The sequence below is a fragment of the Miniopterus schreibersii genome, assembly GCF_964146895.1.
Source record: "Miniopterus schreibersii genome assembly, chromosome: 7".
NCBI lineage: Eukaryota > Metazoa > Chordata > Mammalia > Chiroptera > Miniopteridae > Miniopterus > Miniopterus schreibersii.
This window is the reverse complement of record NC_138108.1, coordinates 23,325,069-23,337,243: the sequence shown is the minus strand read 5'-3', so window position 1 is coordinate 23,337,243 and position 12,175 is coordinate 23,325,069. Positions and strand designations below refer to the sequence as shown.

Sequence of the window (12,175 nt, the reverse complement as noted above, 5' to 3'; positions counted from 1 at the left end):
TCTCAACTTGGAAGCATCTTCCTGTACAATTTTTATTTTTTGAGGTCCACACTAGGTCATGTCTTTCTTCTGAGGAGAATGAAAGCACTAACATGATTAGCTGTGTCTTTCTTTCCTCTGATGCAAGAGAATGGCTGGAGGTGTTTGCAGGACACCCCAAGACACAGTCAAAGGAAATAGCCCCAAATAAGCAAATGGGCAAGAAGCACCAAACAAGGTCCCTCCTCAGATTTTAGGGTTAAATCCCCCACATTTTAAGGTGAGGGAGGGAGAAATTAGAGTATTCCACCAAAGCCACCCTGGGGTCCTGAGCTGGGGCAACAAGGTTCACCACCGGCCACTCTGTCTCACTGGCACACTCTAGGGCCTCTCCAGGGTGACAGCAACTCTCTCTACCTCCCCTTCCTGCCACCAACTCTTAAGATCCCTCATGTTATCAAGTGTAATCCCCCCTAGAGGTGTCTCAGAGGCTCCAGAATAGAAACTCTTTCTATCTTCCAGGACCCTTCATTACACACACACACACACACACACACACACACACACAGCATCCATGCCTCTCTCCAGTTTGAAATATTTCAAGAGTACAAAAGCCTGGGTTCCACAAAAATAGATAGTGGAGCAAACAGATCACAGCTCCCAGGGCCCCTTCATATAGCAGTGGTTCCCAGCTCTCATCACCTGGAATAACATAGTTGCCGCACTTGCTTGGTGAGTCTCCTACTCTATAAATGTATGTGAAGGTTGTTTGCCCTCAGATCACAAAAGAGCAGGGGCAGGTGAAATCAGGCCCAATATTTTGCCCCAGTCCCTAAATCAAACAGGCCACGACAGACATTCCACTGGGTCCCTGATTCAGTCCCCATAATAATCTATTCTCTGATTTCAACACAGGTCATAGAGAAGAATGCAGACCCAGAAGTCACTCTGCTGACCTTCCTACGAAAGAACTGGACCCTTTCTATCAAAGTCTTAGCCGTGCCTGTGTTTGCCTTAAAACCCAGACCTGCTGTGATTATGAGAACTAATCAAACTCTCTATCCCCACGCAGTCAGCCCCCTTGGCCCTTGCTCTCTCTTTGCTATTGGCAATGGTTTTGAGGATATTAAGTTAACTGGGCTATTTACAAAGGATGAAGTTTCCCATATCTTGATTTCATAGCAGTGAAATGGAAGCTAAGCTCTTTACTTCAGCACTAATTACTCCTTTAAGGGCCTCCCAGATTTCAGGACGGTGGTTATGTAATAGAGGCTTGAGTTTCGTGTACCTTCCAAACCTCCCAGATTCAGGAAGAACATGTGTCATAGAAAAGTATTGCCTTTTCCTACATCTGTTTCTTACAGCAGATTTTCCCTCACCATTTTATATTCTGAAATTTAGATCTTCATCATGGCAAACATATTTTAATTGATAAATCTGATGGATTGCTCAGGGAAGCCAAAAAAAAAAAAAAGGGGGGGGCAGAAATTAAAAATTGAGGGAATCAGCCCCTAAACAAGTATTGGTTAAAAGCCCACATGGTTTTTAATTTGTTGTCAATGTTTGAAAATTAGGACATCTCATTTTTTTTAAAAACCCCACAAGATTATTAGCTTCTCATGAAAAGTGAGAAGTCATTCCTGTCACAAGTCTCTTGCCTAGAGGTGAGTAGGGATGTCTGTCCCTAGTCCCCTGTGTAAAGTGCTGCATGAGCTCTCCAGTTATACCCAGCCCACTCCACTCATTCACATGACCTCCCTGATAAGCACTTGAGGTTATGCCTTAATTTAAATGAATAAGCCCTATGGCTTTGGGAAGAAAAAAAAAAGACAGTGATTCTGAAGTCTTCTTAGCCAGTCTAGTTAATTACATCCAATCCCCTAAATTTTATGGAAATGGACCACAATTAGGGAGAAGGTTAACTAGAGAGAGTGAGCAGAAGCTGAGCGTAGACCTGGAATTGAACCTGGATCAACAGGAGCAGAAGGACACTCAAGTGGCATACGAAAATAAGGGTGGGAGTTTTCTCTGAAGGCTCAGTCACTTGTATTCAATGGCAATACAAATTACTGGGCAAAACTAGCAATACATTGAACTGCTAAAAGTAAGTTATCTTCCAATTACATGATTAGAACCCAGAAGAATACCTATAATGAAATAAACTTTTTCAAAGGGCTTTTACTTTTACATCCATTATCCTATGAGATGCTTAGGGTAAGCATGTGAAGATAATGTAGGTATTAGGTTCCCTCTTTGCAAGTGAGAAAACAGGCAGGGAGAGGTTAATACAATTAGTGTCACATGGCTGTCAAGGCAGGAGTGGTCTCTACTGAGACCTGGAGGCAAAGGACTTCTCAGACCTGTACCCCCATCCCCTAGGAAGACTTTCCTTGATAGCGACACCCTAGGGAGGCAGCTATAATGGAGGCAAATGTCCACCTCGGGGTATTTTCCTTGACCACCTCCCTCCAGTAGGCCTCACAGGAACCAAGTATGCCTGCGGAAGAGGAGGCTGTGGTGCTTGTACCGTGATGGTGTCTAAGTGTGACCCTGTGTCCAAGAAGATAAGGTATCCTGCCCAGAAACCCTACTCCTCATGACACAAGCCTGTTCCCATTGACTGCAGACCCGGGTAGTCTGTTCTTGGAAAGTTTTTCTGAAGCCTAGGATGCCCACATTCCCCGTGAGGATCCCCACTTCTTACAGATAGCACCGAGTCAGCAGAGGGGACCCTAAATTTTTCTTCCTGTCCCCCCTCCAGTTTCCCATCTCTCAGCCTGAATGATAGGCCTGGGGGTTTCCTGCTATCCTTGGTTCCCAGGTTCCCCATGAGGAAGGACTGTGTTATTCCCCTTGATTTTCCTTGTGTTTTTCATACAAAGACATTTCTCCATCACCTCATGCCTGGTGCCCATCTGCTCTCTGTATGGAGCTGCTGTCACCACTGTGGAAGGCGTGGGAAGCATCAAAACCAAGCTTCACCCTGTGCAGGTAAGAGCATATGTTAATATTCTCAACTCTTTATCTTTTTAATCAATGCTGAATTGACTGCTGCCTGGAGCTTCTAGGTTGTGGTCAGCTAAGCAGAATTTTTGGCTGCATATCCATAAAGATAATAATACCTGTTAAATGATTTAAAAGAAAGCTGGAAATCCATCCACATTTTCTTAATGGTTGTCTTTTTTCTTATTTTTTCTACTTGAATGATAAATAGGATTGCCAAAATATTGATTAATACCTATTGGGCTATGATGTGAAATAAATGAATAAAATAAACATCTCTGAAGCCAACAGGATAAAATTCAGGAATATTCCCTGTGGTGTGGAGGTCTTGGGAGTAAAATCAGAACTGAGAGTGACTGCACCAGAGCATGAGGACAATTGTTTCTCTAAAACTTTACTGGAAGCTGGAACACAGAGGCTGGTTTTAGAAGTTCTGTGACATGTGTTGGCAGAAACACACTGATTTCTCTGTCATTGTCACAGGGTGTTGGAAAGTCATAGGTCTAGATCTACCAATGCTGAGAGTCCTTCCAGGCAGGAGGAGCCTGGATTTAGTCAAGCGAAAATTGATTCCAGGGAGGTCAGCCAAGGCAAAAGAGTTCATAGAGCCTCTGAAAAGGCCAGAGAGGATGTTTATGCCAAGGTTGATAGACCCGACTCCTAGGATTATATTACATTGTGAAATTTAGAGCAAGGCTTCCCAAATTTTAATGTGCCTAAGAGTCACCTGGGAGCTATTTAAAATGCAGATTCTGAGTCAGAAGATTTGGAGCAGAGGCTTGAGGTCTTGCATTTCCTACAAGCTCCCAGGTGGAACCAACATGCCTGATCCATGGACTACATTCTAAATAGTGAGCATCTAGAACACAGGCCAAAGTCTTGGAACTTGGAAAGTAGAGCTCCTTTTGAGCCAACACAAAAGAATTTAAAGAAGAAAGTACCATGAGGTCAACAGTAGATAGTTTCCAAGTTAAATCAAAAACAGATGATCCTATGGTCAAAACTAAACTGCTCAAGATGTAGAGGTGTTCAAGAAAACTGTTTTTGAAACTTATACACAATTGCCTTATAATGACTGATTTCTAGAGAATTCTTCTCACTCTAGGAATGGAGGCTGCATGCTGCTAATTCCCAATGAGAAGGATCTGGGCATTTGAGCTTGAGAAGTGATTATAATGATAGAAAATGGTTTCTGAGTCACTTCTTCCAGGGGCAGGTAGGAAAAGGGACACTAGCTATCTCTGATCGAAGTAGGAGTACACTGCTTGGGGAATGAGTTCTTCCCTGAAAAGGAAGATGCAGGATGTGGACCCTGATGCAGGTAGTGGCATCAGGAAGGCAGGGCCTGTCATTATGTATATGTCCTTCCAGGAGAGGATCGCCAAGAGCCATGGCACCCAGTGTGGGTTCTGCACCCCTGGGATGGTGATGTCCATGTACACACTGCTCAGGAACCACCCACAGCCCTCAGAGGAGCAGCTCATGGAAGCCCTGGGGGGTAGGTTTCACACAGAGAATACTGACCACCCCCACGGTCAGGTGGGAAGTGTGCCTCAGGCTGTTCCACCCCACCCACAATGGTACCCCAGCCCCACTCAAGGACCCTCTTGGTTGTTTCTAAAGTAGTTATAATTCACCCCTGAGAGAATGGGTCTGTTTTAACTTTCCAGAGAAACCAGTAAAAATAAAGCCTACTGATAATCATGCTCCTTATTTTATTAGGTAATCTATGCCGCTGCACTGGTTATCGGCCAATTCTCGAAAGTGGAAAGACCTTCTGCATGGTGAGTAGGTGACCATAGGAACACCTTACACAGTAAGAATGACAGTGACAGTGGTCAAGGCTGGCAATATAGGAGTTGAATTTTTTGAACCATCTAAACAGAGGATAAGTGAGACAAGTGAGTTAGCTCCAACTGACTTAAGGGAGTTTTAGCTCTTTGTTGAGGACACGCTAAATGTTGCACCTCCTTTGATGGCTCATGTCTCACCAAAGAGGGAAGTCAGGTGATCTAACCAGCTATCCAGACATCTTCCATGATAGTTAAGCAAGGCATCAGAACATGACAGGTAGGAGGGCTCCACAAAGCCCAAAGAGACAAGCAAGGGCATGGAGTTTGCTTTGGGGAGGCAAGCTATGTTCCAAGAATCCAGACCATCTGGGAAAGTGTGAACAAATAAAGAAGCCAAATATTCAGAGTAGAATCCAAAATTTACCCCAAGTACAAGAGCACAGGGAGTTTCCTCAATAAAATGGGGATACTTCATTGGGCTGCTGTGAAGATCAAATGAGAGATCATGGCCAAGCGCGTAGCAAAGTCTTGCTTGGCACTTAAAAGAGCTCAACAAAGAGTTACTATTGTTATTGAGGATGTTGCTAACACTGTGAATAGCTTTTGATGGGGAGGCCAGCCAGGTACATCTGATGGCCCTCTCTGGAGGGCAGGACTGATGTGGGCAATACCACCCTTAAACTCAAGCAAGGGGTACCTCACACTTTGAAGAGCCCTTCACTGGTCCTCCCAGCCACTCTCAGGAAGGCATGGATTCAAAGTGATTTGTTTACCTGAAGCCTTCACCTCTTTTCTAGACCATGATCCAGGTATGGTCTTGACCCCATTCCCAGACTTGACACAACCTCTTCCCAAGCCCATCTTCCTAGAGCATATCATAAGCCTGTGTGTGCACCCCTAGGTCTAAGGATGGCCAAAGACACTGTTTTTGGAGGCAATGGACAGAGCTTGGGCAGTCAGGCTGGGGTGCTCACACGGAGAGAAGGGCAGCAGGGGGCCTCCATTTGTTCTCTTGATGCAGCTCCACAAAAAGTAGATGTGGGCTTGGAAAAATGTCCCAGTCCACAGAGCCAGGCCAGTACCCCTTGCATGCACATCCCAGATTTCTGTCTGCCACATGGGAGAGCCAAAGGTGACAAGCTGAAAAAATAAATAGCCTGTAAAGTCATCAAACTGCCGGTGTAAATGGAAAAGCACTTGTGAAACGCAAATAAAGGAAATCAAAGGAAACCTCTCTCCCTATGGAGGGTGGATGTTATCCACCTTTCCAGGCACAGACTTTGGGGATAAAGGCAAAAGTGTAGTAAGAGACCCACCCTGCAGCCAGCAGGCCCCAGAAACTTTAAGGGGTGAAAGGAACCAAGCCCTAGTGGGATACTGGAGTTTCCTGGCTACTGGGCCAAGAGAAGACTGGCTTTTTCTGCCGTCATTGACTCGTGGCCCCTCCCAGAAGCTCTCAGAGGGTCGTTGGGCCCAGCTGTTCTGCTTCCTGAACAGAACTAGGCAGATGGAGCCTGAGACATTTGGGCAGAAACAGAGAACTGGGGTATCTGGAAGTATTTTGCTAGACACTTAGGAAAAATTGTTTAAGAAAGAGGATACGGGAGGTGAGTTAGGGGGAAATGCAGAATACAAGAACCGGCAAGTGGAAACCTGCTTTAAAATTCATTGATTGTCCATTTATTTTCTGTGAGTCCCATGCAGATCCCAAATGTCTAGTTACCAAAATGGTTTTCTTTCTTTTTTTTTTAATCTTTCTTCCTTTTTTTCTTTTTTTTTTAAGGGCTTTATATAAGTGATAACATTCAGTGTTGTTGAGTCTTATACTTGCTAAAGAATGGATATATTTATCCATTGTTGCCCTGAAAAGCATCTTATCAATTCTACCGCTAGGATTTCATCTAAGAAAAACGTCACAGATTTATACAAAGTTGTATGAGTAATAGGCAGAAATGTTTATTATAATGTTTATAGTTATAAAACATAAGCAAAAGCTAAGTATACATCAATAGCAAATTTTACTTATATATATTTAGAAGATGGACTATTATGCAATCAGCAAAATTATATTCTAAGACCTTTGACTGATATGGAAAAAGACTCCCAATATAAATAAACAAATAGGTAAGTAAATAAATAAAACAATAGGCAAATAAATGAACAAAAAGGCAAAATAAAAGGTATATTATAAATAATATAGTACAAATATATATTATGTAAAAATATTGCCAGTGGAATAGGGTAATGATAGTTTCTTTTATGCGTCTCTGTAGCCTATATTATTATTTTATATTATAATTACATATTTTGTATTTCTTGTAGATCATAAGTTTTATATATTCTATATGCATCACTTTACTTTAAAAATAAAGCAGAAAGAACTGTCTTGTGATGATCCCTGTTCCTACAGAAACCACCAAAAGTGATGAAAAATGTATCTCATTTAAACTGGCAAATCTCTCAAGGTACAAACCCATTTACTTATTAAAAAAGTTTTTCATCTCAAGCTATTTCACCTTCCTAGGAGTCCAACGGCTGTGAGCAGAAAGGAACTGGGAAATGCTGCTGCGACCCAGGAGAAAACGCTTCCCCCTCGCACAGCGGGGATGTCCCCGTGAGTCCCTTTGCCCGTTGGCTCTGCCTGGGGCACTGCTCGTGTGGCCTGGTGTTGGCACTGTGCTTGGTAGTTCTCACAGTGGTTCCCTGCTTTACCTCCAAATGCCCGAAGTGCCGGCTCAAACACAGCGCTTGTCATTTGGGAGGTGGGGAAAGGGGCGATTCAAAGCCCATGCTCTGACTTTCCCCTTGGCTCTCGGGAAGCTTAAAAAAACAAAACAAAAACCTGCTCAGAGAAGGGAAAAGACCTGCCCCAGCAAAGAGTCCCATCCTCGGTGGAAACGGGTTTCTGCGCCTGGCCCTCCCCGTGCAGGGCGGTCCCCTGTCACCGTGTCTCGTCCTTTGCACTGACCGGGCACTGCAGCCTCAGGGAGGCTGAGGAGCCGTCCGGAGTCACATGGCGAGTTCACGGCCCCACAGCTGGGGAGGCCGGCCCTGGCTTTGCTCTCTCAGAAACACTAGTTTCCAAGAGACCCACTGCCAAGCTCTTAAATGAATTCTTTAAAGAAGTTGGAGTACAGGAGAAATAGAGTTGCTCCCTGTAGCTGAGGGAATCCAAGAGAACAGAGTTGGCCTAAGAGGAAACTCAGCCCATCATCTCCCTCCTGAGTCTCCTTCTGTCCCTCAGACCTACCCTATTCCCATTCTTGGCCTCCCACTGTCACTGCATTTTTGGTCTGAAGGCGCGCGATGAAAAGAAGGGTGTTGCAGAGGAAAATGGGCCACCTCCCACCCACCCACCCACCCTCAGTGAGCATTTCACAGAGAATTAGTGCCTCGGATGGGTCAGTGCATTGGAAAGTCTGATTCTCGATTTTGTGGGCTTAGAAATTCAACCTGGGCAATGACCGGGCTCTGGAAACCAGCTGACTAACTTTAACCAAACTCAAAAGAGCACCATGTGCACTGATATTCCTTTATAAAGAGGGACACAAGTATGAAGTCGATCTTGTGATCACTGAGACACATGTCCTTTCCCTATAGAAAAACACACATAGGAAGCCACAGTTTGAGAAGGTTGCTTGGTGAGCATGGATGCAGAGCAGTTGAATCATCTTAAGGGAAACATTATAGAAGACCCCTCTCTCCCACCAGGGTAGACCTGATGTCTGCCCCCAGACCCTCCCTGCTGTTTAAGCTATGTTAATATCTTCCACTGGGTCACTGTTGGGTCCTGGCCCAGCACCTATCAAGGGGAACTTTTAATTCCTCATTGTGTTTGCTTTACACTTGAACTCACAGACACAATCTCATTTCTAGGTTTTAGAGATAACACCACATTATTGTTCCTAGGCACTGCCTACACTTCTAATTCCAGCTAACACAAAAACTGGTCATTCAGATACTGGCCTGCAATGCTTCAGTCGGAGGTCCTACTAAGAACCTTTATAAGGGACAATTGCAAGTTTTCTTTCTAGATCCTGAGAAGACCTGAGAGAGAGAGGGAAAAAAATGAGGAGTATTAGATAATGTCAGGCCATTTTACCTAATTGTCACAATTACCCTTCAAAATATGCATTATTTCCACTTAACCTTTAAAAGGTTAAGTACCTTTTCATAGGAGGGGTCAGAGTTGTGGCAGAGCTGAAAATGAACCAAGTCTATCTGTCCCCAACTTTTCCCCATGCTCTATTCTATTACACAGACCTCTAGCCCTGCTTCCCACAGTGCTCTCCCAATTTCCCTTACCTCTTCAGGAATGTTTTCTGGGAATAAGTGTTTCCAAAGCTAAAACATTTTTGATTCAGACAAGGTTATAGTTTGGGTAACTTTTCACTGTGCTTTTGTTTCCTAATTGTTAAAATGGTGATGATAATTTACTTTCTTTGTACAGTTGTTGGGAAGGTTAAATAAATTACTAATACATGTAAAGCACTTGGGGGAAAAAGCTCTCCATAAATGTTAACTATTGTTATTAAAGTTAGTGGGGTATGTATGTGTAGAGTCATTTTTAGTAAAGCTACAGGACTTCTCAGAGCTTTTAGCATTTTGAATCCTGATTTGACAGATGAGAGGATAGTGGTTTGAATACCAAACTCATTTAATCTCTGATAGTTTTTCCTAGACTCTCTTGGTGTTCCACAGGGTACAGTTTGAAGTATCTCATAGAATACCCTTTTCTTCAGTATCATGTTAGTGACAAATCAATATTTCTCTTACAACACAATTCTTACTTAAAGCAATTTGGTTTGAACTATTTCCCTGTATAAGAAGAGTAAGAGAGTTTTTACTAAGTTCATTATGCCTAATTAATGTAAATAACTGTGATGCTGTTTCTAGTCAAGCTGGGCTGACACAGCCATCTTCTACCCTTTATAAAGATTTCCACAGAATTATTTACACAAGATGAGTTCCAGCCCTTGGACCCTACCCAGGAGCTCATATTTCCCCCAGAACTTTTGGTAAGATGGATCGGTGTTTTATGTACTTGTTTAAATGTCACTGGTTATAAACTCAGTTTCTAAAACCACGCTTTCCTTCCTGTGAAATTGTCAAACTGTGGAAATGCTTCATCAGATCAATATGCTTGTCCCTGCTCAGCTCACCAAGCCCTAAACATATTCCCCAAAGCCTCAGCTGAGACTATTTTTTAAATGGCATCATCATTACTCTCATCTTTGTCATCTAGAATGTGTCCCTGTTGACTGTCCCAAGCCACACAGCTTTGCTCAACCACTAACCTGGTCTTTCTGGCCACTCCAGTGCATTAACCCTGAGGAGCACTTTCAGCCACCAACCCCCTTTCCTCCCACTTCTCTCTATCAGCATCTCTGTCTTTCCTCTCAGCATCCAGTGGTCCCATTCTATAAAATACCTAATTCTGAAGGGATTCTGATGTATTTATTCATGCATTTAACAAATATTTATTCATTCAGCCATGTGCCAGGCACTGTTCTAGGGACTGAGTATACAGCAGGGAACAAAGCTACACAAAGACCTCGAAGAGTTTGTGATCTGGTGGGAGAAACAGACAGTGAGTAAGATAAGAGAGATATAGTGTGTTAGCAAGTGAGAAAGAGGGGAAAATAAAACAGAAAAGAGGGATAGGATGCAAGGGTTGCAATTTTAAATATCCAGTGCGAGAAGCCTTCTGTGAGAAGGTAACAGTTGAAGAAAGTCCTAAAGGAAGCCAGGGAGCCACCCAAGGAGATCTGTGAGGAGAGCAAACCAGGCAGCGGGCACAGCGAGTGGAAAGGTGCGGAGGGTGGGAGGATGCCCTCCTGGGCAAGGGACAGAGCGCGGACCAGCCCGGCGGGGTCAGGGGCGGCGACCATTCTGGACTAATGGCTTTTACTCTGTATGAGATGAGAAGCTATCAGGGAGGCTGGGCAGAGGAGGGATATGCTCCTGTCAACATTGTAATGGGATCTGAGGTCACTTGGCTGCTGGGACAGGAGTGGCTTGTGGAGGGACCAGGAAAGGGAGCCAGGGAGCCCAGTCAGGCACTAACGCCGTCCTGGGAGACGGTGGTGCTGGGCCAGGCTGCCAGGGCGCGGGAGCTGAGGAGCACATGGAGTCTGGAGAGATTCTGGAAGAAGGGCCGACCAGATTTGCTGGTGGATGTGATGTGGTGTGTGGGGGGGAGAGGAGACAAGGCTGACTCGAGGCTTTGGGCAGCTGGAAAGTGGCCATTTACAGGGAAGGAGACCTCCGGCGGACCGGAGTACTTTTCCTTTTGGGGAATTCTTTCGGGGCGGGTTGGAAGGGGAGGAAATATGAGGATCTAGATTTTGAACATGTTGAATTTGAGATGCCTATTATACACCTAAGAGCAGAGGATTTGAGTACAGGATTTCAGAGGAAAAGTCCAGGCTGAATACATTAATTTAGGAGCATTAATATGATTATGATTTTTAAGACCATGATACTAAATTATGTTAAATTAATCTATACTGAAGGGTCAATGACAAGTGCCAATTCATATTGTCACTTGTCTCTGAAGAGCTACATATTAATAAGTCTTAAGCTAAAGGAGTAAATATCTAATTATGGAAATTCAGGCATTAGCCAATAGGTGTAGTGAGTATCTTTTTGGTCAAGTGGACCTCAAGACTCCTGGAATGTCTCTAGAGGAACATACGTCCACCTGGGATCTTGCCTACCCCAGCAAGTCAGGTGTGCACATGTGCACACACACTTGTCATCTGCACTTAGAGAATGGCAGAGAACCCAGAAAAAAGAACCCTGGCCTTTCATGGAGAAAGGGTTACCTGGATCTCCCCTGGGACTCTCGAGGCTCTCCTGGAGCTGAAAGCGAAACACCCCGAAGCTCCTCTGGTCCTGGGCAACACTTCACTGGGTGAGTGATTGCAGTGGCCCGCATGCTACCATAATGCCAAGCTGTGCTTACACTCCCCTGCTCTGCTCTCAGTCTACAAGCACTGTTTTTTAAGGAGAAAGGCCTCATCCTCTCAAATAAAAATATTATAATGATATTACAAAATAAATTATTATAGTTAATAATATAATAACTACATATAATTATTTATGTAATTATATATAAATTATACACATATATGAACTGTGTATAACAATAATATAAAAAGTATAATACAAACATTTATATTATATTAATTATATTAATTATATTATAATGGTCTCCAAAGGTGAAAGCCCTTGATGTATGCAGGGTAACCCCTTGAGGTGTGGGGGAAAGGTATTAGAGGGATTTTTTTTACCATTTACTTTATCTTGTCCTTTTTTATACTGTTATTGCTAAATAGTAGTAGATATAACAGAATTCTATAAAATATGTGTGGGTATGCTAACAATGCCCGCCAGGT

The 12,175-nt window shown here is 43.6% G+C and overlaps 1 protein-coding gene across 1 annotated transcript in view; it reads left to right on the top strand.

Annotated features, from left to right (window-relative positions):
* Positions 1-2,495: 2,495 nt before the first annotated feature.
* LOC308559789 (aldehyde oxidase 2) overlaps positions 2,496-12,175 on the top strand; it is a 58,415-nt gene continuing 48,735 nt past the window's right edge. The window contains exons 1-7 of the mRNA XM_081142870.1: positions 2,496-2,548; positions 2,862-2,970; positions 4,354-4,480; positions 4,705-4,766; positions 7,300-7,389; positions 9,713-9,793; positions 11,547-11,691. Of these exons, the coding sequence (XP_080998996.1) occupies positions 2,511-2,548; positions 2,862-2,970; positions 4,354-4,480; positions 4,705-4,766; positions 7,300-7,389; positions 9,713-9,793; positions 11,547-11,691 (652 nt within the window). The 5' untranslated portion in view covers positions 2,496-2,510. The remainder of the gene's footprint in view (positions 2,549-2,861; positions 2,971-4,353; positions 4,481-4,704; positions 4,767-7,299; positions 7,390-9,712; positions 9,794-11,546; positions 11,692-12,175) is intronic.